Here is a 26,536-nt window from a genome sequence, read left to right on the forward strand (position 1 = left end):
ACGAATAAATATTTGAATCACTTATTGGATTTTATGGTATACATGTAGGCCTAGAAAGACAAAATGGTACAGATATGGGACCCGATATACAGAATGCTCAGGGCCTGATGTTTTCTGGACAATGGATCTTTCTGTAATTTGATCTCCATACCTTAAAAAAATAATTTATACATTAAATAAACCCAATAGGCTGGTTTTGTTTTCAATAATGATTAATTAAATATTAGTTTGGATCAAGTACAAGGTACTCTCTCATTATTAAAGAGTAAAAGGAAATATATTTTATTTAAATTAGAAGTATTTAGCTAAAATGGAGTCTATTGGAGATGGCCTTCCTGTAATTTGGAGCTTTCTGGATAATGGGTTTCTGTATAACAGATCCTATACCAGTAACAACGTATGCGGATATTCTGTGCAGGTGCCAGATGCAGGGTCCAAATGAAACATTCAGATCTAGGCACATGAATGTATACTGTAGGTAGTCACATGATTAAAGTGATTCTGCCCCAGAGGAGGCTCTAGTGCTAAGCAAGAGTTACGACATGTGGATAGTACAGGGGACACATATAGAATGCTTGTTACCCAGGCCCATCCTCTCCACTCTAACCATGACTAATGTAGGGATCCTAACACTGAAGCAAGAATGACAACCCTCCAGCAGCTGGCAGAACTCTAACAGGCTGGGGGGGCTGGTTTGACAGCTCAAGTTCAGGGTTCCTTGCAATAAATATATTGCTGAATAAAAACTATAAAGGCGGCACAACGTTTCCCCTTCTTTTAGTACAATGCAATGCAGCTGCTGTGCCCTTATTATAAATTCCCCAGTTGTGAAGTTGAAAGGGCCCTGCATAAGAAGAAAGCCAAAAGATAAAGCTTAGGCATTTGTTATTTTAATGTTGGCAGACAGGAGAAATGCAAACCATACAAGAGCTTTGTATATGGAAATTGAAGTTCCGAGTCCTCCGACAGACATACGAGTGGGTGTTATAAATGGGCTCAAATTAAATTGGACACATTTTAAATCCTCTTGATAAAAATGCAGAAGCGGATGGCTTTGAAGTGAGTCTATTCTGTCAGCATTCCTGCTCCTTCTTCACCAGTGGCATCCTGTGAAATGTGAAGATCTTCTAACATTTCTGCAAGGCTGATCCGGGGGGCTCCCTCCTCATCAGTGTCACTCTCTACGGGCACGTTAGCATCTGCACGGGGAAAATACACACACTGAAACATACCCTGGGAACAGATAACAAGCGCCAGCCCCACAGCTATCCTTAGTAAAAGGAAATTCTAGCTTCTGCTTGGATCTCCCTTAGGCCCAGAGAGGCCAAATTTATCCTCAGCAGTGCTGCACAGAGCAGAATGGTAAAATCCACTATTAAAATCCCTATTAGTCAGAGGCTGCTTTATTACTTAGTTAGGACTTATAAAGGGTTAATTCTTAGGAGACAAACACGGGGGCTTGAAACCTGTCAGTCAGCAGCAAACCGAATTCACATATCTGTATGTGTTACCTCCACCACTGCATTCATATGCACATAATTATCATTTACAATTGTGTTTGTATATTTACAGGCTGCTTTCGGCAACAGAGATTGCAAGAAGTATATACATAGCTCCAAGATTTAATATATAAGCCTGCAAAGGTGTCAGCCTATTAGTGCTTTATTAGGCATCAGCCAATTAGTGCTGTCAGCCTTTCACTATAATATGAGATGACGAGGGACTGGACATTGTTTTTTTTTTGTTTTTTTAAAGAAGAATTTTGTAGCAAGAGAGGAGCTGTGGAGTCGGATGTAATTTTGGGGTCTGCAGTCGGAGTTGTGAAAATGTTCAGACTGATTCCTAATTACTTTAAATACAAGCACTGAAAATAATCAAATCAGATTAAAGAGCTTCTATGAAGGAGGATAAAGCAGAATTTTGGATTGTATTTAACAGCTATTCTACAGGTATATGCCAGGTTCAATTTATATATTGTGTTAATATATTGCATATTATGTTTTAGGTTTTCTAATTTGTTTGGTTTATGTAGTTTAAAGGAGAAGGAAAGCTAGGGAGGCATTTTATTGCCAATAGATTAGCTGCAATAGTGCAAGCTAGAATGCTATATTTATTCTGTAGAATGTTTTACCATACCTGAGTAAAAAGCTCTAGAAACTCTTTTTGTTTAGGATAGCAGCTGCAGTATTAGCTTGGTGTGACACCACTTCCTGAGTCTCTCCCTGCTCACTTATAGCTCTGGGCTCAGATTACAGCTAAGAAGGGAAGGGGGGGGGGAGGAGCAAACTGAGCATGCTCACGCCCAGGGCAATGAGATTTAAGTTGAAGAGAGGAAGTCGGATACAGAAGCCCATGTGTACACAATAGATGGAAATAAATGCAGTTTCTTTTGACCGATGACTCAGAACAGCATTACTTTACGGTTTACGGGTATATTTAGGTGGACCTTTCTGATAAGGCTTACTTAGTTTTAACCTTTCCTTTAACTTTGATTTTGTTTTAGAATTACCAAAGGATGCGGTTTATCTTTTTGAGCGTTGGCAGTGGTAAAATGTCTTGTATTCTACTTCTTTCAATAAATGTGGAAACTACACTAATATACAGAGGAGTCGGAGTCTAAGGTTTTATGTACCGACTTCACAGCCATGAACAAAAGCACCTCATGCTGCCCAGTTTTCTGACTGTGATCCAGTTGGTAGAATTTGTCAGAAGAAAAAGTGGACTGTTGTGGTTTCTTCTGACACATACTACTGCCCTGATCAGAGGCAGAAAACGGAGCAGCAGGTGGCACTGTTGTTACAAAATGAATATTTGCAGCATGCATTTTTCTTCTTCTTGCTATCTTTAAACAAAAATGAATGTAAATCGATAAAGTGCTTAGAACAGCACTGATCAATTCTACATTTAGTTCACATTGCTTTTAATTGCACAGGTTGGGAGATGGGGTCACTGATATTTCCTTGCTTTCAGGCACTTCTTCTCTACATTGCAGGCTGATACCACTTTTATTCCATTGAAGGTCTGGTGTGCAGTAGGGGTGTCTGTAATTGTTTAACATTTTATTGTTTATTTTTCTTACACCCTTCTCCACCCCCTTTCATGATTTTATAATATCTAGACGAGTAATACTACAACATACACACACAAGTTGTGTTGTATAACTAAGCAATTAAGTAATGCTGTAATGCTTTGATCCTTCGATTAATAAACAAATACTCTTCTATTTCAACCTCGTACAGACCCAACCTTGTTACCTGCATCATAACTGAACACCCCAATCACTTAGAAATGGCAGTGCCTTTGTTTTGATTGGCTGAAATAGCTTGTATAATGAAACTGTTTTGAGAAGGAATATAGTTATATGGGCGATACAAGGAGAACAAGTGTAAAGCTAAAGGGAAGAAAATGTGCTTTCTAGTTATACGGGTAATTTAAGATAAGGTAAATTAAGCAGTCTACCAGGAAAATTAATGGATTGACTCGAATAGCCTTACTTTTAAAAATGTTAACATTCTTCCGTAGCAGTTCATCTTCCTCAAGGTCTTCAAGAAAATCTTGATATTGCCTAATAAAATACACAATACACAGATATTCATTAAATGTACCAAAAACTGCATTCTGCACCCCCCCCCCTCCCCACAACTGTAGATAACATGGATATCTTGGCAACCAGAGAGCATCTAGAATATATAGCATGGGCCTGGTACCACAGTATCTAAACATTTGCATTGTAATTCCCTTCAATTAAACATGCCAATGAGAAGAAGCTGTATGGAATTCCACATGTACATGCCACATAAATACATGCCATTATCAAACTACAGTCTAAGAATGGCTTGATATACTGGGCACACAGAGGTATAGGAGCCATTATATAAAGACCAGTTATCCAGAAAGCTCCAAATTATGGGAAGTTCATCTCCCACAGATTCCTTTTAAGGAGATAAATAGTAACATTTTTAATTTTTTTTTATTTTATTTGCAATAACAACACAGTAGCTTGTATTTGATGGTAACTATGTTGCATGAATCCATATTGGAGGCAAAACACTCCTATTGGTTTTATTAAATATTTTATTTTTAATAGAGTTAAAGGTATGATGATCCAAATTATGGAAAGATCCTTTAACCTTGGTCCCAAGCATTCTGGACGTAAGCTATGTTACAATGTCACTTAATAATAAGAGGAACATTCTTTTTTTTAATTAATACTTGTGACATCAATTATCCTGTGAAATATATTATTAATGGCACTATTTATGACCCTTTTGTATTATAAGATATACAGCAATGCTCTTTTAAATTCATTCAAATCCTCATATATGTCATACAAAACCTAGCCTGATTCTTGCAGTGTGTGGTGCTATAAATAACGTGAACAATTAGGGCAATGACACACTAGAAGATTTATTTCTAGAGATAAATCTCTTATTCTGTGGGGCGTCTAATCTCCTGTAATCTCCAGTAAAAGCTTTCCCATAGATAATGTTAATCTCTGGTGGTAAAGCCCATGTGTTGCTTCAGTCTCCCTAACTCGCTTGAAGTTTCCTCTTGTAGCAACCTCAAGTGATTTTGGGAGACTGAAGGGACATGTGGGTTATACCGCCATCGATTCACATTATTGTCTGTAGCAAAAATATTACAGGAGATTAGTCGCCCCGAAGCAGAGATTTATCACTAGTGATTAATCTCCTGGTGTGCCATTGCCCTTAAAACGGTGGTTCACTTGTAAATTTACTTACTTATCTTTCTATTCAGGCCCTCTTCTATTCATATTCCAGTCTCTTATTCAGATCAATGTGTGGTTGCTAGGGTAAATTGGACCCTAGCAACCACATTGCTGAAATTGCAAACTGGAGAGCTGCTGAATAAGATAAATATCTCAAAAATCACAAATAGTAAAAAATTAAAACCAATTGCAAATTTTCTCAGAATATCACTTTCTACATCATACTAAATGTTATTTGTCTGTAGGAGGGAGTCAGTGACTATTTGTAACCAGGGCCGTATTTATACATAGGCACCCGAAAGCCTGAAGCTTTAAAGGGTTGGCCCTCGGGTGTCTATATAACAAAACAAAATATGGCTCAATGCTCCCCTAGTGATGGATGACATACACCCTAATATAATTCATTAAAGGCGCTGTTCACCTTTAAATTAACTTTTAGTATAATGTAGAAAGTGACATTCTGAAACAATTTGCAATCAGTTTTGAGTTATTTAACTTTTTATTCAGCAGCTCCCGGTTTGCAATTTTTGCAATCTGGTTGCTAAGGTTCTAATTACCCTAGCAACCATGCATTGACATGAATAGAAAGATGAGCAATAAAAAGTAGCAGTAACAATCAATTTAATCCCATACAGAGCATTTGTGGTTTTTTTAGATGGGATCAGTGACCCCCCCCCATTTGAAAGCTGGAAAGAGTCAGAAGGAGGCAAATAATTAAAAAAAAAACTACAAAAATATAAATAATGAAGACCAATTGAAAAGTTGCTTAGAACTGGCCATTCTAGAACATACTAAAAGTTAACTTAAAGGAGAACTACTCCTTTAAGATAGTAAATGTCCACAAAAAGTTCTGTTTTAGGGCTAGTCCACACGGGGAGATAGCGACGCGTTTGCGGTCGCCGCGACCGGCGCAGGCGACAGTTTTGTATGGGCGCCTATGTAAAAACGCCTGTGCTAACCACACGAGGCGATGCGCTTTTCAACAGTCGCCTGAAAAAGCCTGGCGAGGCATTTTCAGGCAACTGTTGAAAAGCGCATCGCCTCGTGTGGTTAGCACAGGCGTTTTTACATAGGCGCCCATACAAAACTGTCGCCTGCGCCGGTCGCGGCGCTTTGTCGCCGCGACCGCAAACGCGTCGCTATCTCCCCGTGTGGAATAGCCCTTATACAAGTTAAGAAACAGCAAGTATCTTTGTTACATTCTTCATTATAATCTATTTTCAGGGTATATGGTAGCAGTAGTACAGTGACTGTTATCACATCTAGCAGCTTAACAGCGAATCCCATACTCTCAAGAGCCTAAAACTCATTTAATGAAAGGGCTAAAGAACTTCAGTGCATAAATCTGGTATTCTGGACACTAATATTCTATAGCAAATCAAAACCACTGAGAAATGGTGGAGTAATAGAGGAACAGGGATAGGGTCCTAACAGACAGATCTAGCCACACAGTCAATCCACTGAAAACAGAAAAGGAAGAGCATTTGTAACTGCACTAAGAGGAAAACTTCCACATTGACAGAGCAAAAATTTGTAGGTGCATTCACCTCTCATCATCTGTGTCCATGCCTTCCCTGTCTCTGTCCATCTCCTTTAGCTTCCAGTTCCTCCGCCGCTGTCTCCTAGCACGATCATAGCTCTTCTTTATTAAGACCTGCACAAAAACACATTTTATGTATTCTGCAATATAATACCACTGAGATTTAACAAAGTACAAGTGCAGAACAAAACATGGAAGGGGTATAAATAGCAAACGGTTGATACATGGGCGTATAGAAGTACCCCGAGACACCAGGGCAGTACAGTATCATGTCTCTCTTCCTCAAAGTGAGGGAACCAGTGAGGACCATTGTATTCTGTGAAAGGCTCATTCCTATAATCCCTGAAAATCCCTATAAAGCGAAGAAGATATTTTAAGACAAACAAGAAAATAAATTTAGTATACTCACACTGTGTGCCAGCTGCTTTGGCTGAATGATATTACTGTTGAGTTTTAGTAGATTTTCAATTCAAGGCATGGGCTGGCAATGGACTTTTAATATAGAACTTTTATGATATTTGCATTGCTGATTTGTTCCATATTAGGAGGCCGATTGAAGCAAGAAAGGTTTTGTTTCTTAGTGAAGTCTTCCATCTAAAGCAGTTATATTAAGACTTTTGAGCTCAAGCCAACATTTGAGGTCCAAAACCAAGTCTTAGGATCCCCCCCCCCCCCTTTTAGCTCATGACGGTTTCATATAGAATAAAAATTCCTATACTAGTCATTCAATCATCTCCCTATCTGACCTAGATGGGCTTTCAGTGGCATCTACAGTATCTTAAAATGATCTGCACCCAACTCCAGCCTCGCTGTAGGACCCATATTTAGCTTGCTGAATATATCACATAAAAAAAAAAAATTATTTGCAGGTACTTGACAACCAGGATATTGTCATTTTTTTCTGCTGGTGTACAAACAACGGAAGAGAAACCTCCTATTCAGAAGCACTGCCAGGCACAGAGTACTACAGGCCTGGGTGCAAAATTTGCAAGCCAGCATGACAGATTTGGCCCATGAAAATGTTTATGAATGACTGTAAACAGAGAAGATAATAAGCAAACCCCTGCCCGCTGTTCTGTCAGTAACTTCTAGATAGGATTGGTCTATTATGGAAGGGGCTTATCTGTGACCTGGTAATCTGATTAACTACAGTCTTTCTGTTGCTTACAAGAAGCAGGATATTGAATAATAAAAGTAGTTCCAGTTTTTCTATTTGGCCTGTTTAGCTCAAGAGCATAAACCATACATTTTTCATAAATACAGGCCAGATGTTTGTTCATACAAGTCCTGTCTATTGAACCACTGTCTAGCAAAAAGATCTGTCCTTTAGAAGTGGTTAAACACCTGAATATGGGAAACCCAGGAGAATAGTAGCACAGTTTAATAATATTATCATTTCTTCAGTGGTCATTATAGGGGGATAGTTAGGCAAAACATTTAAGCAGCGTGTGTGTGTATGCTATCTTTATATAGTATAAAATAATCCTTACCACATCAGGAATATGGTGAGGGTTCATCTTGTTAATAAACTCGTCATTTAGATTACAATTAGACAGATCGAACCTGAAAAAGAAGTTCCACAAGAAAAAAAGAACTGAGAACAAAATCTATATTCGAACTGGATCATCCCTGGATTGTCAAAGTTTCCCGTGCTGTGCTCTCTTAGTAATTAAGATTAAGAAGTATTTGTACCAGTATTATTGATTACAGATTATACAATTGCTGAATAGTAATATGCCCCATGGTGTATTTAACTCTTTACAACTTCCACAGTAAAACTTTAGCACTTTATGATCCTTTGTAAATTGCGCTGCTTGTCCTACGTCTAAATCAGTGATCCCCAACCAGTGGCTCCTGAGCAACATGTTGCTCTTCGACCCTTTGGATGTTGCTCCCAGTGGCCTCAAAGTAATTCGTTTTGAATTCCTGGCTTAGAGGCAAGTTTTGGTTGCATAAAAACTAGGTATACTGCAAAACAGAGACTCTTGTAGACTGCCAGTCCACACAGTGCTCTCAAATAGTGAATCACAGACCATATGTGGCAGCCACAGGAACTTTTGTATGCTTATGTAACTTTTTTTTACATATGAATGTGTCTCATGAGTAAAGGAGGTTGGGCCCCCATGCTCAGACTATAATGTTAGTCAAGTCTCACAATACTAATATTTCTATATCCAGTAGTCTATTTGTTTTTATGGGCAATACTCGTCCTTCCTTTACTCTGGCTATGTGCTAAAATACATACAGGTACAGAAAATCTTGCAAAATTATTTTACAAGGTAATAAGAAAGGCTTAAGGAGTATGGCCAGTAGCAGGTTATAGAGACAAGCTCCCTGTTTATTATACTGATCTGAGTAAAAAAAAAAAAAAAATTGGAAAAAATATTGGAAAGAAAGACTTTTACTTTGTCACTACCCCAGATGTGCAGACAGCTCTGCCTCTGGTATGGATTTAACCTTGAAAAATAATTTAACTTATAATTACAATGTCTTACATTTGCTTAATTAAATAAACATCAAACTGTAGGTGATTCCCAAACACTTCAGACTTACCCCAACACAAGATCGCCTGGATTTAGCAGGTGCCCCAAGTGAGTGCGGCAGTGGTACTGCTGGGTTGTGTTCATCTCTGATGTCTTCTGTACCCAGACCTCTGCAAGTACATGCTGTGCCAAAACAAAGAAGCAAGAATACATCAGAGATAACCAAGAAATATATTAAAGGGATACTGTCATGGGAATATAACATTTTTTCAATGATTCAATGATTCAGTTAATAGTGCTGCTCCAGCAGAATTCTGCACTGAAATCCATTTCTCAAAAGAGCAAACAGATTTTTTTATATTCAATTTTGAAAATCTGACATGGGTCTAGACATATTGTCAATTTCCCAGCTGCCCCAAGTCATGTGACTTGTGCTCTGATAAACTTCAATCACTCTTTACCGCTGTACTGCAAGTTAGAGTGATATCAACCCCTCCCTCCCCCCCCCAGCAGCCAAACAAAAGAACAATGGGAAGGTAACCAGATAACAGCTCCCTAACACAAGATAACAGCTGCCTGGTAGATCTAAGAACAACACTCAATAGTAAAAACCCATGTCCCACTGAGACACATTCAGTTACATTGAGAAGGAAAAACAGCAGCCTGCCAGAAAGCAGTTCTCTCCTAAAGTGCAGGCACAAGTCACATGACCAGGGGCAGCTGGGAAAATGTCAAAATGTCTAGCCCCATGTCAGATTTCAAAATTGAATATAAAAAAAATCTGTTTGCTCTTTTGAGAAATGGATTTCAGTGCAGAATTCTGCTGGAGCAGCACTATTAACTGATGACAGTTAAGGGATGACAGTATCCCTTTAAGTACAGCATATGCAAACTCCCTCCAAAATTCAATTTTTGCTTTAACCCTTGAACCCAACATGACTGGCAAGTCTTGTTCTTAGAACAGCAGAATAAAGACAAATTAGTTGAGTAAGGTTTTCAGTGACCTAAGACAGAAGTATCATGTCACTAATTATTAGCTTCAATGGTCTTGAGCAGTGCTACACATGTTATCCAGCAGAGGGCAGCACAGAATTAGAGAAATAGCAGCTGAAAAGCAGTGTTGTAGTCCCCAAGTGTGGCCAAGGAAAAAAAAAGTTAATTTAAGATCTAGATTTTCAATCTAAAATAAAAACAAACAAATCTAAGACTGCCCTATGCTTCAACGCCCCTGATATGTCCCACTTTTGATGGATATAGAAGAAACACAGATTCTTGGAATGTGCTACGTTGCTGAGATTTTCCCATAGTCGTATACAAAGCAGTCCAAAGTGCATTTTTATACTGCAGTGCAATGTACACTTGTGTTAATTATCATACAATGGATTAGCCGCTAGTTTATGCTTCCTTGCCCAAAGTCTCAGTGTATTCAATAGACTAATAAGTGACCTTGTACCAAATTGAGTATCATTTGATGTTCATTGTCATAGAAAGCAAAACATACTTTGTTTGATCTCATGCCTGCTCCTGCTGCTTGTTTTCGGTCTCGGATTATTTCAGTGTCCATGACAATAAACTCCTCCATCTGTTTGGGGTGGAACAAGCTGTTGAAAGGATATCTCCAGTATGTGTTCCCATCAACTTCAGCAACTGAAGGAGAAAAGGGGGGGGGGAACAAATTGCAATACATGAGAAAGTGGAGCGATTATCTATACACATACATTTATAAATTACAAACATTAACAAGACAGTGCTAAGATCACTGCCAATACACGCGTTGCCTTGAAATGCTCCTATAAACCACAAATATATCCAGCCTGTGTTAATTTTTATCTTCTATATATTTTCCATTAAAAGTAAGACAATTAATTCCCCTTTGATGAGCACTCTATAATAAATTCCCCATCCTCTGTGCCTTCTGTACTCACAGACATAATAAATAAGGGGTAATTATACCATGGGGATGTACTGATGGGAGGGTAACTAACTCATAGCCATCGCTTCCCAAGACAAACCAGGACGCCATCATATTTCCTTCAGTGTGTCTTATTTACAGAGTTAAGTAGTGCAAGACTGCTCCTCTAAATCATTTGCTCAGATTTCCTTACTATATTAAATCATTGCCTACGGAGCTTTGCTACACTGTCTAGACAGTGCAGCCCACACAATGAGACAAAGAGAACAGGGAGCACACTAGCTGACTGGGTGACAAATTGCTTCAGGATTACGGTGACTACTTTTATAGGCCCAGAAACATCAAAAAAATGGAAAAAAGTCTGATCCAGTAGCCTGCAGAACTGCAATGTTCTGGCAATAGGTGGATACATGAAGACATTCATTTACATAACAGATCTCTGATCTAAGTGGGCTAGATTCAGTTAAGTAAAAATGTAGTGTCAGTAAGTTATCACCATCTTGAAAAGGCACGAACTAGCATGTTTAGCCAGATTTAATCCTTAATGAACAAAGATCCATAACTGAAAGGCCACATCAATTTAGCAGAATTTGTCTGTGCTATTTTATTTTATGATATAATAGTTAAAATTTTACTTAAAGGAACAGTAACACCAAAAAAAGTGTTTTAATTTTAAAGTAATGAAAATATCATGTAGTGTTGCTGCACTGGTAAAACTGATGTGTTTGCTTCAGAAACACTACTATAGTTAATGTAAACATGCTGCTGTGGAGCAATGGCGTAAAAAAACAGCTATATGGCACAGGATAACTAATGGATAACAGATAACACCATTAGACAGACAGAGCTTATTTGCTATCTGCTGTGTAACCGGAGCCTTTTCTCCTTTGAATGGCTGCCCCCATTGCTACACAGCAGCTTATTTATATAAAGAATAGTAGTGTTTCATAGGCAAACACAGCAGTTTTACCAGTGCAGGGCAACACTGCATTACATTTTCATTACTTTAAAACACTTTTCTTTTTTGACGTTACTGTTCCTTTAAAAGGGGTTGTTTGCCTTTCAGGTAACTTTTAGTATGACGTAGAGTGATATTCTGAGACTTTTTGCAATTGGTTTTCATTTTTTATTACTTGTGGTTTTTATTCAGCAGCTATTCAGTTTGCAATTTCAGCAATCGGGTCTAAGGCCTAAGGCACTTCAAGTAAAGTTCTTCACTTTTTCAATAATCCCGGAGTGCTGCTGTTTTCTTTGGATTCATGTAAGTTTGCCCTGGCAGGAGGTACAGCTTGCACCCGGGGCTGCAAAGAGCTTGTTCCCAATTTTGAGAGCACACAAATTCATTGTGTATTATAATAAAGTACCACCTGTTGCAAAATATGTGAATATTATTAGTCACCTCGGAGTTCCATGACCTGTACTAAAAACACTCAGCCTTCAGACTCATGCTTTTATATGGTCATGGAACTCCTCTATAACTTATCATATCGTTATATTTTACAACAGGGAGTACTTTATTCACTATATAACCCACATGATCTTTTATTAATTACCCCATACTTACTCTGCAGAGTGCTAGGGTCAATCAGATGAATTGTACTGGTTACACGGGCACAGATACAGATCTGGTTCATGTTTCCAAGACTCTGTGCCAGCTTTGGAGAGAGGCATACAAGGTTGTCCTGTGCACCAAATAGCATGTATTAAACCATTGCTCTGGCATATAATCAATCAAAAATGGCAATTAAAAAAAAAAAAAAAAAAAAAAAAAAAAAACAGGGACAATAGCAAAAGAAATAAGAAAATAAATGTTAAAACTGAAATTGTCAAGGGAATTGTAACACCAATAAATGAAAGTGTATTAAATTAATTAAAATATAATGCACTGTTGGCGTGAAATGGTAAAACTGGTGTGTTTGCTTCAGCAACTCTACTATAGTATATATAAACAAGCTGCTGTGTAGCCATGGGGGCAGCCATTCAAAGCTGAAAAGGGAGAAAAGACACAGGATACACAGTTGTTAACTGATACACAATATAGTATACAATGCAATTCTACATAACTTATCTGTTATCTACTATTTGTCTTGTGCTTAAATGGCTGCCCCCATGGTTACACAGAAGCTTGTTTATATAAATTAGAATAGCCTTTCTGAAGCAAACACCCCAGTTTTAAGAGTGCAGAGCAACACTACATTATTTTTTCATTAACAAAAAAAAAAAACGGAATTTTTGGTGTTACTGTTACTTTAATGTCAAAGCTATTTGTTAAGAGGGCACATAATTTACAATGAGCTCCTTAATGTGTCAAGCAGATTGTTTAGGCTGCAGAACATGAACTATTAGCAGTGCTTATAAACGTATGATACCCCCAGAGTGCCGGCCTATATCGCTTTTAAAGTAGATTTAAAGGTCATAACCAAGGGGCCGAGGTGAAATACAGATGTTTGAGCCTCAAAACACAGCCCGTTATAACTTGTTTTGCGGTTAAAGGAAAACTATACCCCAAAATTAATACTTAAGCAACAGATAGTTTATATGGCATATGAAAGAATCTTACCAGAACTCTGTCTTTTTTTGGCTCAGGTGATGTATGGTTTATTTGGTATGTTTGTGTACACAGTGAATCATACAATCCCGGGGGGCGGCCCTTATTTTTTATCTATTTATGATTACCCAATGGCACATACTACTAAAAAATAATATATTATGAAAATGGTTTATTTACATGAAGCAGGGTTTTACACATGAGCAGTTTAATGCAATATCTTTTTATAGAAACCTACATAGTTTGGGGGGGGGGCATAGTTTTCCTTTAAGAGGGTTAAAGGACCATGGATATTTTTAGCAAATCATAATTTTAATATTTAAGCAGCCTGCTTCATAGAACTATACATTTGGTGCCACCCACTTATGTATTGGTGCTAAAAACTCTCAGAATAAAATATCTTATGCTAAACTCACCTTGCATACTGGAACAATTTCCACAGAAAATGTGCTTTTGTAATTGTAGGCATTTGTATGGATATCGTGAGAGATCAGGCGCTGGGAAGCTTTAAACCTTGTCAGATGAGACAAGAAAAAAAGATGTAAGTACTTTTTCACAGCATCCTTAAAACACATTAACAAAGCTAGTACAACTGGAAGGCAGGGACAACATGATCCATTTTCTGGATTTTAAGCCCCAAGACATGGTTCAGCTACACTGCATTCTATCATTAAGAGTTTGAAGCTAATTTTACAAATCTGTATTTATTTCAGTGTCTGCATAAGGGCCAGGGAACTGCAGTTCTCATTGGTTAGCAGGTACTCACAGTTATATGTAACCGCTATCGCAAATGCATGCAAATAAAGGTTGCACTGTACAGTGTTACATCTTGAAGAACTACCGGGTTCTGTTCTATGACAAAAGGCAGAAACTAAGTCGTTTTCCGAAGTCGCCCAAAGTTGCCTCACGACTTCGGAAACCGAAGCGCCGCGTGTGCTCTACACGTGTGCTCTACACGCAAAGGCAGTTTGGGGAGATTGTCGCCCAGAAGAAGAGGCGATTAGTCCCCAGGCAACTAAATCTGCCCGTGTGTCACAACCCTAAGGTAACTTTTAATATGTTAATATGCTAATTCTAAGCAATGTTTAAATTGGTCTTCATTTTTTCTTTTTTTATAGTTTTTGAATTATTTGCTCTCTTCTTCTGACTCTTTCCAGCTTTCAAATGAGGGTCACTGAACACATCTAAAACAAAATCTCTGTAAGCCTAAACATTTGTTATTGCTTTTTATTACTTATCTTTCTATCCAGGCCTCTCCTATTCATATTCCAGTATCTTATTCAAATCAATGCATTTTTTGCTAGGGTAATTTGGACCCTAGCAACTAGATTGCTGAAATTGCAAATTGGAGAGCCACTGAATTAAAAGCTAAACTCAAAAAACACATTTAATAAATTATAACCAATTGCAAATCGTCTCAAAATATCACTCTCCACAAAAAACTAAAACTTTAAAATGGGCATCCAGAGTGCAGCCCAGGGAGCCTGAAGTTCGATGCTCGAAGAATGAGTGCATCCCCATCACCAACAGTTCCTGATTAATGTAATGATACTAAAGCTCCAGAACTGACACATACATTGAACTGATGTCAGCTAAGAGTACAGTTCAGCCATGTGGTTTTACTTAGTGCAGTCCAAGCCAAAACACAGACACCTGGTAGATACACACGCTGAAATAGTATTTTATCATCTGCGAACATTAAAGGTTTATACTATAAATCTTAGATCATACTATAATAATGGAGTCAGGCAAGCCACATTTGTAAGCTTTAGGGGCCTTAACATTTCTGAAGGGCAGCATATGACCCCCAAGCCTCCAGTTTCTCAACCCAGATTATATTATTGTATCAGTACATGTATCTCTCTACTGTGCCAATATTTCACACATATAGTGGGAACTTACCTGCAGGGCACTGTGCACTGGAGAAACTCCACCATCTTCTGACCATGCTGCTTGGAAGCATAATAGAAGTCCAGACCATCTTTAAAAAGACATTTGTTTAGGGATTTGCTAGAATTCTAGCTATAAAAATACTCCAAATGTATCAAAGACAATGTGGGACTATTGATCATGTTTAGCAATGGTTAACAGTTCTTAATGTGAAATAGATCCATGTGGATTTAAAGAGAAACAGATAAAGCAGATTTCTTTTTAAGATAGAACATAGTCTCGAGACTGAAGAAGAATCTATAAACTGGCATGTGCATCCACCAGTAGGCATTTGTGTGTACAACACTCCTGTTTCCAAGATCTTCGAGCTTGGAGAAATTGAAGGGGGGCTGGGCAAGAATGTCAGATAAGAGTTGGAGCAAAAGCTTCTTCCTCTTCTGTATACACCTGAAAGTCTGGCTTGAAGGTTAATGATGGTGAATTTTGGGGGTGAAAATGTATTTGCTGTCCTAGACTATATAGCCAAATAGCTCACACAGCAAGGTTTTGCTGTATTTGTAACATTGTTCTGAGCTAAATAGGGCCTTGCACAAACACTGAACATTCAAGAGGGTCTTGAGCTTAAAAAGCTTGACAACCACTGCTCTTGATTAAGTTCACAGTTAATATTCTCTCATGAACCTTAACATGTATCCGATTTTGAACAATTGTTATTAATATTTGTTAATGGCTGCTGAAAAGTAGCTATGGGACATTAACACATCAAGGGGCAGATTTACATATGGTCGAATATCGACGGTTAATTAACCCTTAATATTTGACTGCCGAATGTAAATCCTTTGACTACGAATATCGAAGTCGAAGCATTTAACGCAAATAGTTCGATCGAACGAAAAATCGTTTGATTGAACGATTAAATCCTTCGAATGATACGATTTGAAGGATTTTAATCCATCGATCAACGATTTTTCTTCGACCAAAAAATTGTTAGAAAGCCTACGGGGACCTTGCACCTCAGTAGGTTTTAGGTGGCGAATTAGGGGATCGAAGTTTTTTTTAAAGAGACAGTACTCCGATTATCAAATGGTCGAATATTCAAACAATTTTTAGTTCGAATCGTTAGTTTCAAAGTCGTAGTAGCCAATTCGATGGTTCAAAGTTTTTTTTCCCTCTATTCCTTCACTCGAGCTAAGTAAATGGGCCCCCCCCCCCCAAGAGATTCTTTTGGAAAAGGGAAAAAAATATGAGCAACTATAGAGAAAGCACTGGTAAAAACCCAATACAAATCTGATACTTCTAGATAAGGAGGAAGCTCATACCAAACACACAGTTAACACAAACTTAACTCCTCAAAGCAAGAAGATCCCATCATTTTTCACAATATTATTACCACTTTAATCAATTTTTCCCCGAGGCTTTCAGGAACAAAAATTCAATTATTTTCTTGATAGTGATTCATGGCTTTTACATCTGAACCTGACAAACATTAAACTTAGTCTTTTGCGGCTACTACTTCAGGTTTCGGCTGCTTGGCAACAAGGGGAGAATTACATTTCTAGACACTGTGGACGCAGGCCAAAAATAAAAAGTACTGGATAAAACCATAAAACGTTTAACCTGCTACTTTCTTTGTGAGTGGGGTGGAAGAGGTGATGCCCTTACCATGAATCTCTTTGACACGCAGTGTGTTCTGATGAAGTCTGTGTTTCAGAATAGTCTGTTCCAAATAGTAGAAGGTCTTTTTGTGAAGAACCTAAAATGTTCAATTGTATAGGTAAATATACCTTTTAACATGCAGAACTTTGGATTGCCCTTTATGATGACCATAATATTGAAGCAAGAAAAATGAATACAGTATATACATTTGTATGATCTTCCTGCATCTGTGTGAGTTTCCAATGGGTACTCCGGTTTCCTCCCATACTCAAAATACATACAGGCAGGTTGATTGGCTTCTCATGAAATTGACTAAAGTGTTTAATGTGATTGGGACCTTAAACTGGAAGTTCTGTTGGGGCACGGACTGAGGTGAATTACGGACCATAAGAAGGGTGGGAATACAAGTTACCACTCCTGCATTTATTCTTACCTTTTGACGGACCTGGACCACAGCTTTCCAGAAATCTTTAGCTTCTACTCTATGGCAGTCATCACACATCTGGGCTTGAACAACATAGTCTACTACAAAGACCTGCTGAAGAATTGCTCCATTCATCACCTAAGGGAGAGGGAAAGATGAAAGAACAGTGATGATTTCTAGCTTGAATCTTGGTGGGTTTTTTTATCAAACGATGGCTTTAAAGGTTGCTCAGTTTATCACAGATTTTGAAGTGAAATTAAGTGGCTAATACACCTGCATTAAATATTCAGTTCATATAATTTCATGTTTTAGAACAAATCTAGTCAATCCCTTTGCCAAAATGATACAGTTTTTGGCTGCTTAAATCTTTGGTGTTCAAAGTGTCATGTTTCTAAGTCAAAATAAATAGTACATAATATCTTTTAAAATATTAGAATTTGTCCTAAATATAGGACAGATTGAATCACAAATTGTGCAAAAGAAGGCAAGCAGTATTACACAAATCACCTCTTTTTGTATGGTCAGCTTTACTTTTAGCCTCTTTGAATGGGGCTCAGTCCAGATGAAGCCTGCATCGATAAGCCGTACCTAAAGAAAACAAAACATTACACAAGAGTTAGAAATATGCTGCAAATGATATCCTTATAAAAGGTGTTAATGATGTCAGATATAATATAACAATGATTTTGTTTGTATCACAAGACTTACTGAAACTCGTGTATTGTAATAAAAAAGGTATATACTGCCTGTTGTAAAACATAAAAGCACACAAGTCCTAGGTAACTTCTAATATAGTCATGACTCTCCTTTCCTTGGGGACTTAGAATATCCTTGTATTTTACAATGGGAGAATATATATATCTATATCTATATCTATATCTATATATATATATATATGCACCTGCGGCAGCACCTAGGCTTTTTTGCCTTTTTCTAGGGGAGAATATATTTATACCACACTTAACAGGCTTCGTTAGAGTAAATGATTTTAATAAACAAACAAAAAGAAATTCTACGTTTCAATCACATCATAGAAATTTCGTTTCAATCACATCATAGTGATCTTCCCAAGGAACTCTCTACTGTAACGGAGCCTGTTGAGTGCGGTACTTTTTTTGTTGCTTTGTACAGGTTTTACCTGCACCCTGAAATGCTGTGTAGCTATTTAGAATGCTTGGGATCTGAGGTTTTTCAGATGAAGAATCTTTCTGCAATTTGGAACACCATTTCTCCTATAGAGGCTGGTGTGAAGGATCATGAGAACCTGAAATGAATGCTATATCCATGGCACATGGAAGTTATGTTTCTGAGACAAGGAAGTTCTAAAGCCTCTCCATTTCGGTTTTCAGAAAACAGACTCAGCTCCTTTCTATTGCTGTCAGCATTGCCTATGCTGACATTCTACAAACTTAATAAAACTTAAAAGCTTTCATTAAACTTTATTGCTCTTTTCTAAAATTAACTGTGCTGACCCAGCCATAAGATCATCGGCAATCAGCTGTCACTATGAGTACCACTTCCCTTAGGAGAATAGCGGATAATCTTCCAAAACAGCCGGGCACTGTGCCAGCAAGAATACCAGCCCATCACAAGGAGAGTGAGATGCCAATGGAAAAGCACAGTTGTGCAAGAGGTTTTTTTGTGTATTACCTATGCAGCAGTAGGTTTACGGTATCTTATAACATTCAATGTAAAGCCAAGTTTAGCTAGTCATTTCCCATCAAACCACATCACTAAAACTACAAGGTGGGTCAGTTACACCATTACTGAAGTTGGGAAGAGTAAAAGGAAAATAATAATAATATAGATCAATATTTACATCAACAAAATACAAAAATGTAAGCTATAGTGGCCATTAAAAAGACTAAAGAATTGATGAAGGAATGTTCCTTTGTTTTACCTAGCTAAAGATTCCTGACTCAGCTTGCAGTTTTCAGTCTCATCTATTAAATACAACTCAACCATCGCCATTGTTCCAACCCTTAAGATATTTGCATATATATCCCTCTGAATAGACTTCTGCACAGCAACACACATGAGGGATTACAGCTGTGGCTTTCACTAATTAAGCAGGGTACAACTGCCTGTGTATCCATAACTAGAACTCATTTTTTCAGTACCTAATTTACATTGTAATGCCTTCTCAGATCCTACCCATTTTCCAACTAGTACAAAAATATTATTTCCAGAACCTTGCAACATGCTAACAGTATAACACACACTATAGAGTGGTGCTTGAAAGTTTGTGTTTTGAACTTGCAATGTACTGCACACAAATCTACTATACAAAGCATGTGTCTCATCCTGATTCATGCAATGTTATAACTGGAAATGGACATAAAACATAAAGGCACAGCACTCTAGAACAAGGTACCCTAAGTCAGTGCTTTTTAGCACCAGAATATACAGACTTTTTTTGTTGCTCCTTGTTCAGATCCTATTAGTAAAATAACATACAATACTGAATGTAATGTTGGTTACATAAGTGTATTTTAAAGGAGACAAAAAAACATTAAACCTGCTCATTTTACATAATACACAGGTAAACACAATCTAGAACAATGTTTTGGTCTAATTTAACAAACATTCAGACGTACGGAGAGGATTGTGTTACGAGAAGTGTATATTAATAGAAGCAGTTGCTGAGTGTTTAAACGCTGGAGATGACTACATGCCAGGAAATTGTGTGATCTGAGACCAAGTATAAAAGTTCATAAACAGATGTATTCAGGCATTTGCACCGTTCCACTTACATGCTTTTAATTCTTTCCTAAAAGTAAACTGCCCGTAAGATTACGGCTGCTGCAGTAAGGGGTGAACTGGATCATGATCCATGGAAATAAAGGTGGAGAGAGCATTGCGTAGGGGTTAAAAACCATCTTTCCAACATCCAACCCTTACAGGAGAAAAGTGATTTACTTAAGAGGGATTTTCATTTTCATTCGAATCCGAATTTGCATATGCAAATTAGGGGTGGGAAGGGGAAAACTTTTTTACTTCCTTGTTTTGTGACAAAAAGTCACGCAATTTCCCTCCCCAGCCCTAATTTGCATATGCAAATTAGGATTCAGATTCGTTTGGCCGGGCAGAAGGATTCGGCCTAATCCTGCCGAAAAAGGACGAATCCCGAACCGAATCCTGGATTTGATGCATCCCTACTAATTTTTCCCCAACCCTCTTGTAGCTCAAGAGTGGGAATCTAATACATAAAAGACCTGCCCCTAAAACTTTTTTTTTTTTTTTTTTTTTTATATTTTTCCAGCAAAAGAAAGTGCATATTTAGTAAGGTCAACAAACAATGACCAAAATCATAAGAAAGGGAAACAAAGAAATAGATTACAGGGTGCCGTCAAGATAAGACCTATTATCTTGACATAAAGGCCTTTCAGAACTATAACTATACTGTTTGTTTCCCTTTGTAGTAGCTTGAAAGTTACTCCTAAATATTGTAAGTTTCTTCAAAACACTAAGTTCTCCAAAATACTAAAACCTTTTTTTTTTTGGGCGCTTAAACAAATAGAATAAAATTTCTCAAGCCTTCCCTATAGCCAGTACCTAAAGTGCTTATATAAGAAACGCACTGACCCAACATACCCCGGGTTACCTTGTGGTTGGCTTCAAGCATGTTTCATCCAATCATAATGGAGAATTACATTGCAGTTGACTTTAAGTATGTTATTTGGCTACTAATAGATCCTAAAGGAAGGAAGGAAGGAAGGAAGGAAGGAAGGAAGGAAGGAAGAAGGGAAGGAAAGAGAAAATAGGCAAGCACTCACAGGTCTTATGTGGAAAAAGATATTGGTATTTATTCAGCAAAAAAACTGCCAACGCTTCGGCTAGCTCTCTAGCCTTTCTCACATAATGTTAGTTGATTTTAAATAATGTAAAGGCAGATATTTATCAAGCAACATTAGAAAAAAAAAAAAGTGAACCAATTTATAAAAAGGTGGAACTGAATAGGAATGACCCTTATAACATCCCCAGCACATATTTTCAGTAAAAAGTATTGGTGACATCTCCATGTGTGACAGTTGTTAGGTAGAGGTCGCCTTATTGGACAGCTTACCATCAATTTATGAACTGAAACATAAAAGTTCGGTCTTCAGACAATGCAATTGTGTTCAGACTTACTTTACTCAAGTTAGCTTTCAGTTTTTTCAGGCAGAGAGTAAGCAGCTCTCTTGACTCCAAAGCACATTGGATCCAGGTTCCTGGGGGCTGCAGGTAGCTAGGAAAGATAATGGTGTGGTTTATAGCTGGGGGTCAAACTTTAAGCCCTTAAGAACTTGCTTAGACACACAACATAATGTTAGAAGCTGGGGGACTGCAGAATGAAATTTTATCAGATGTCTCACCACACCTCCAACTTTGTAAGCTTTTAGCTTGATCACAAAAACACACAAAAGTGTACATTACGCTTATAACAATGAGGAAGTATTTTTGGAAATGATTGCTATAGTATTGGGGTTTACCACAAATTAGGACTGGTTTCTGCTATCCCTGCGCTATAATAAATATTACATGCCCTCTCTATAAATAGTGGGATAGCCTGTTATATAATAAAGTGCCGATAAATGGCACAATCTCCACAAAGGGATTAACACTTTATCACAGAGATAGTAATAATCAGGGCAGGCTGGACTGCTGTGACATTCAGTAGAGATTCACCCAAATAAACTAAAAAAGCCTATCTTATCTTTAAATGTGAAGCCGACAACGGCTGATCTGGTGGGTTTATTTAACCTGTCACCGACTCTCCCAGGTTGGTTATCAACATGACTAGCTAAAAAAATCAATTTCCCTGTAACTTTACCTTATATACAACCAGTAAGACATTGTCTACAGCACATTAAAAGCAAATGATTATACTTCCATTTAAAAGTACTTTAAATGGTAGATATCAAGAAGCTTTTCCAGCTCAATTGATTTCAGGTTGTTTGCCAGAAATGTAGATTTTTTTCAATTACTTTCTGTTTTCTATTTGTGACCTGTTTTCAAATGAAGTGTAAAGTTTTATTTCTCACCTTCTTATTTCTTTCGAAAGCAGGTCTGGGAGGGGGAGGTCACAGCCTCTGCAAACTATTCTAAATTGGTGGCGCAATTAGTGGATACATTTTATATCTTTGTCCTGCTGAATCTCTGAATTTCATTACAGGCAGCTGTTAGAATTGATACAATAGTTGCTAATATTCATAGAAGAAATTGTAACTGTTCAGAATCTACACTTGGATTAGAAACTGCCAGAGACATGAACATTAACCTTAAAACTTTAGTTTTGGAAAAACAGTAAAAAAAAAAAAAATGATGGAAAGCAATAAAAAAAAAAAAAGTCTGGTGAACGATCTGGAAACAAATGAGCTGAAAAAAGTTTGAAAGGTGAACAACCCCTTTAAGGTTTCTGATATGGTTCAGCAAGGATCCTGAAACAAATATTTCTTCGTCTGCCTTGGAGCATTTCAGTTATTTTCAGTTATTGTATGATTTGATATGTGGCAATAATAAATATGAATTCAGCATCTTACCGTTCACACTGTTTGCAGAAATGCACTGAAACTTGCTTTGGGATGCCCTCGCTAATGTCAACCTGCGTCCGCAAGCAGGCTACACACATGTTGGCTGGATTGGGGGGAATGGGAATGCCACACTGGCAGCAAAGTCTGTACAAAGAAAATACAATTAATAGTTGTAAACTTAAAGGATTTTCAGGAATGAACACACAGAGAAACATCTGAAGACATCTGAAGATGCTGTAGGGTGCCAAGAGAAACCTATTTAGCACCTCAAGCTTCAACAAATGTGCGAATTGACTTTCTAAATACCAAAGCTTGTCATTGCTCTATTCTAGAAGTGCTGATGAAAGAAAGGAAATATTCTGACAGATACCATTTATACATTTTTTTGTTCAAATATTAGAACGGCAACATCAATAAATTCTGCGTTATTTGCCCAATTTTGAAAAAAAAAAAAAATAATTAATTGGCAGCAAAGAAGAAAGCACTCAAGCACTCCCTGACACAGAGCATACCATGTTTAGAAAGAGCACCAGGTTGTTGTGCTGCTCTTTTGAACATATAAAGAGCAGCCAATTAATGCAAAAGGGAAGAAAACCCTCCCCAAAGCACTTTTACAAGACTGCTGGATGGAGAGCAGTTAGGAGGCTAAAACCAATAACATGACTACCCAATAAAAATCCTTCTGCATATGGACCCCTACAAACTACCCCTGTCAATTTACTGTGCTGATTTCTGTAGGGTCAGAGTAAATATCCAGAACCCAGTACACGCTGTGACCCATGAATTAGAACCCCACTTCACACACGACTTTCACATAACTGTCATTGATCTGTATTGATATTAACAATAAAGAAAATTGCAACAAATAGTAGTTCTTGCAATGTATATTGTTATAAGTATCATATTTCATTGGGATAGTTCAAAATATTTTTTCTCAGCAACAGCATATTTTATAAGAACTTAAGATGCAAAAATGCTCACAGCCATTTTTGGCATACACACTTTTCTTTATGAAACTTCCTCTCGCCTTAAAGTGATACTGACACTAAAAAACTACTTTTTAAAATATGAATGTTCACTAAAAGTTACCTATAGGTCATGTTGATAGTTTTTTGCTGAGAGTTTTGTTTTTGTAAGGAATTGCTAGTTTTTAAACCTGATTGTTTTGCCATCCTGACTGTCCGATGTCAGCCTGTCAGTTAAAGTTTCTAATGCGAATGGACTCCTGCTGCACAAATATGGCAGCCCCCTCGCACAGGAACATGGGGCATCAGAACAGTAATGTAAAAGCATCCTGCAAATACTTTATGGCAAAATTATAAGTAGCTTTCAAAGGCAATATTATAGATGTAAAAAAATACTTTAATTTCTGGTGTCAGTATCTCTTTAAGAAGAGCGTTAAAGGATGGGGAAACTGTTTAGCAAACCTACATAACAACACTGTTATAAAGGTTTTAGTGCCACCAGTCACACAGCTTCCTTGAGGGCACCTTTGTAACATCTCTGCAAAAACAAACAGTGGCATCTTTTATACTCCTCTCACACAGATTTGGAGGGGATAGCATTGCCTCAAAGGTTGAAGACCACAGTTAATTAGCTCCTCTAGGAACAGAGTTTCAGCCATTTAATACCTTTTTATATTGTGGTGTAACCTAAACCCCGACTCATTGACATTCTAATATATGCTCAAATATATAAGAAATTGTTATTAAACAATAAATGAATAACATGCATTACATAGCGAGTGATATATAATAAAATCCACAGCATAGCGTACAGAGAAGACTTTAATGTCGGTCCCAACCATGCTAGACTGTTAAAATAAATACACCCTCTTTATAATCAATTATTTAAACAAGTATGTATGAGGGCATGGTTTAGCATCATCACACAGTGTATTTTGGGGTGACTGTTTCAAGTAAACAGATAAACAGAAAAGCACTCACATGTTGCCCTGGCTGCTTGTTGCAGGCCCTTTCATGTACTCCATTTCTACTAAAGAGGTTCCTGCAAAATAAAAAACAAAGATTGTTATATTATAAACTACATTAACACACATATATATATCTCAATGAGTATCCACACTCTAAGGCCAGAATATGTAATCGGGGTGCAAGCATAGGACTGGCCAGATATGGGATGACTTTGACGTAGTTGGCCAGCTTAAATATATTGCAATATATGGACAAACAATCCCTGTTTTGTTTAAAGGGTAAGGTATTTTTCAGTAGCTGTATGCACAAAATGTCTCTGTCTTAAATATATTGATAATGGGTTGAGTGCAGAGGACTCTTGTATGTGTCTATATGTATTTACCCTCATTGCACCCCCGCCTAATGGTTTTAAAAACTAGCGGTGAGCACAACTTTCCCTTGTTTTATCTACAAATATCAAAAAGCTGGCACACCCATGTAAAAAATAATTTGACCTTTTTTATTATTTTTTAATCCTTGAAATCGGTCATTTTTTTTTACTTTGATATTCGTGTGTATATATATATATATATATATATATATATATATATATATATATATATCTTTTAACAAAAAATAAAAAGAAGAAATCATGTAGTGCCAGACAACATAGGGATTGGCATAAATAAAACAAATTTGGAAATGGGGAATAAGATGCAAGGAGAACAGTTTGGGGATTAAACCCAAAGAGAGAAAGCCTGTTTAACAAGAATCGTTCTGTATATGGAACCCTCCCAACCACACTTGTCAGTTTACTGTGCTGATTTCAGGAGGGTCAGTTTTAGATTCTAGTATGAAACGCAGAAAAGTAGGACATGAAATGGGAAACCGTGCCAAAAAGCATAGAGCAAGAGGATAAGTAATGAACAATGACTCTCTGAATAAGCAGCAGATAAAGATAATATTATATATTTTCCGGACAGATGAAGACAGCCGACAACTGTGAAAGCATGGGATCCGTATCCTCGTGTGAGTTATCCTAATGCTTATAATGTTAGCTGGGAGACAACGTGCTCACTCGGTATTAGACATAACACTCACTGCCCCTACCCTCGATTTCTACCATGTTAATGAACTAAATGAAGCCAAACCTCAGCCGTGCCAAAGCCGATCATGGAAACGAAGTGCAGACTCCCAGTTCTAGGACCCGCACCATGTGGCAATGCTGCGCTTCCGGGTGATGTCACTTCCAGAAGGACCATGGCTGTCTTATGCGCTGCCTGTATGAAAGTAACCCCACATAATCTTATAGCATCTGACGTGTGACAGTTAAATATCATTCCTTTAAAGAATAATCATCTATGAATATCATCCAATAGGGTTGTTGACGCCGGAACACAAAATTTTCTGTCATGACCTTCGGTGTCATTTTTAGGACATCTTATATTTGTTTAAAGGGCTGGTTCCACTTTTGAGTTAACTTTTAGAATGTTAAAGTTTCCAGTTCTAAGCAACTTTCCAATTGGTCTTCATTATTTATTTTATATAGTTTTTTTTAATTTGCCATTTTTTTCCAGCTATCAAATGTGGATCACTGACCCTGACCTACAGGGCATCTCCACCCAGTACAGTAGGGTTGCCACATGGCCAGTATTTTAGCGGCCTGTATTTTAGCGGCCTGGCTGGAAAAAAGATATATAGGAAGGCCGGTATTTTTTTCCAGAAAAGGTGACAACCCTACCACCCAGTTACCCATGTGAAAACTGTGAATGCATATACCACCCAACATTTGAGAATAAGGGCAGGACTGCACGGACGATTCCGGCGGGATCCGACATGCTGCGCAAAACCGCAGACGTCACATCGGATGTGACGGAAATAAGGTAAGTAATTCTATTGTTGGATCGTGTCGTATTGTTGATTCGACG

The 26,536-nt window shown here is 37.6% G+C and overlaps 1 protein-coding gene across 1 annotated transcript; it reads right to left on the bottom strand.

Annotated features, from left to right (window-relative positions):
* Positions 1-868: 868 nt before the first annotated feature.
* On the bottom strand, positions 869-25,806 carry nmd3.L (NMD3 ribosome export adaptor L homeolog). Its single transcript, NM_001092384.1, is given in 16 exon segments — positions 869-1,199; positions 3,495-3,565; positions 6,277-6,383; positions 7,760-7,832; positions 8,823-8,935; positions 10,254-10,399; positions 12,229-12,346; positions 13,629-13,725; positions 15,115-15,193; positions 16,765-16,855; positions 17,192-17,320; positions 17,690-17,770; positions 21,314-21,410; positions 22,705-22,839; positions 24,642-24,702; positions 25,760-25,806. Coding segments are annotated over 15 exon segments (1,515 nt in total). The 5' UTR covers positions 24,686-24,702; positions 25,760-25,806; the 3' UTR covers positions 869-1,065.
* Between the last annotated feature and the right edge of the window lie 730 nt (positions 25,807-26,536).

This window comes from Xenopus laevis, chromosome 5L (assembly GCF_017654675.1).
Source record: "Xenopus laevis strain J_2021 chromosome 5L, Xenopus_laevis_v10.1, whole genome shotgun sequence".
NCBI lineage: Eukaryota > Metazoa > Chordata > Amphibia > Anura > Pipidae > Xenopus > Xenopus laevis.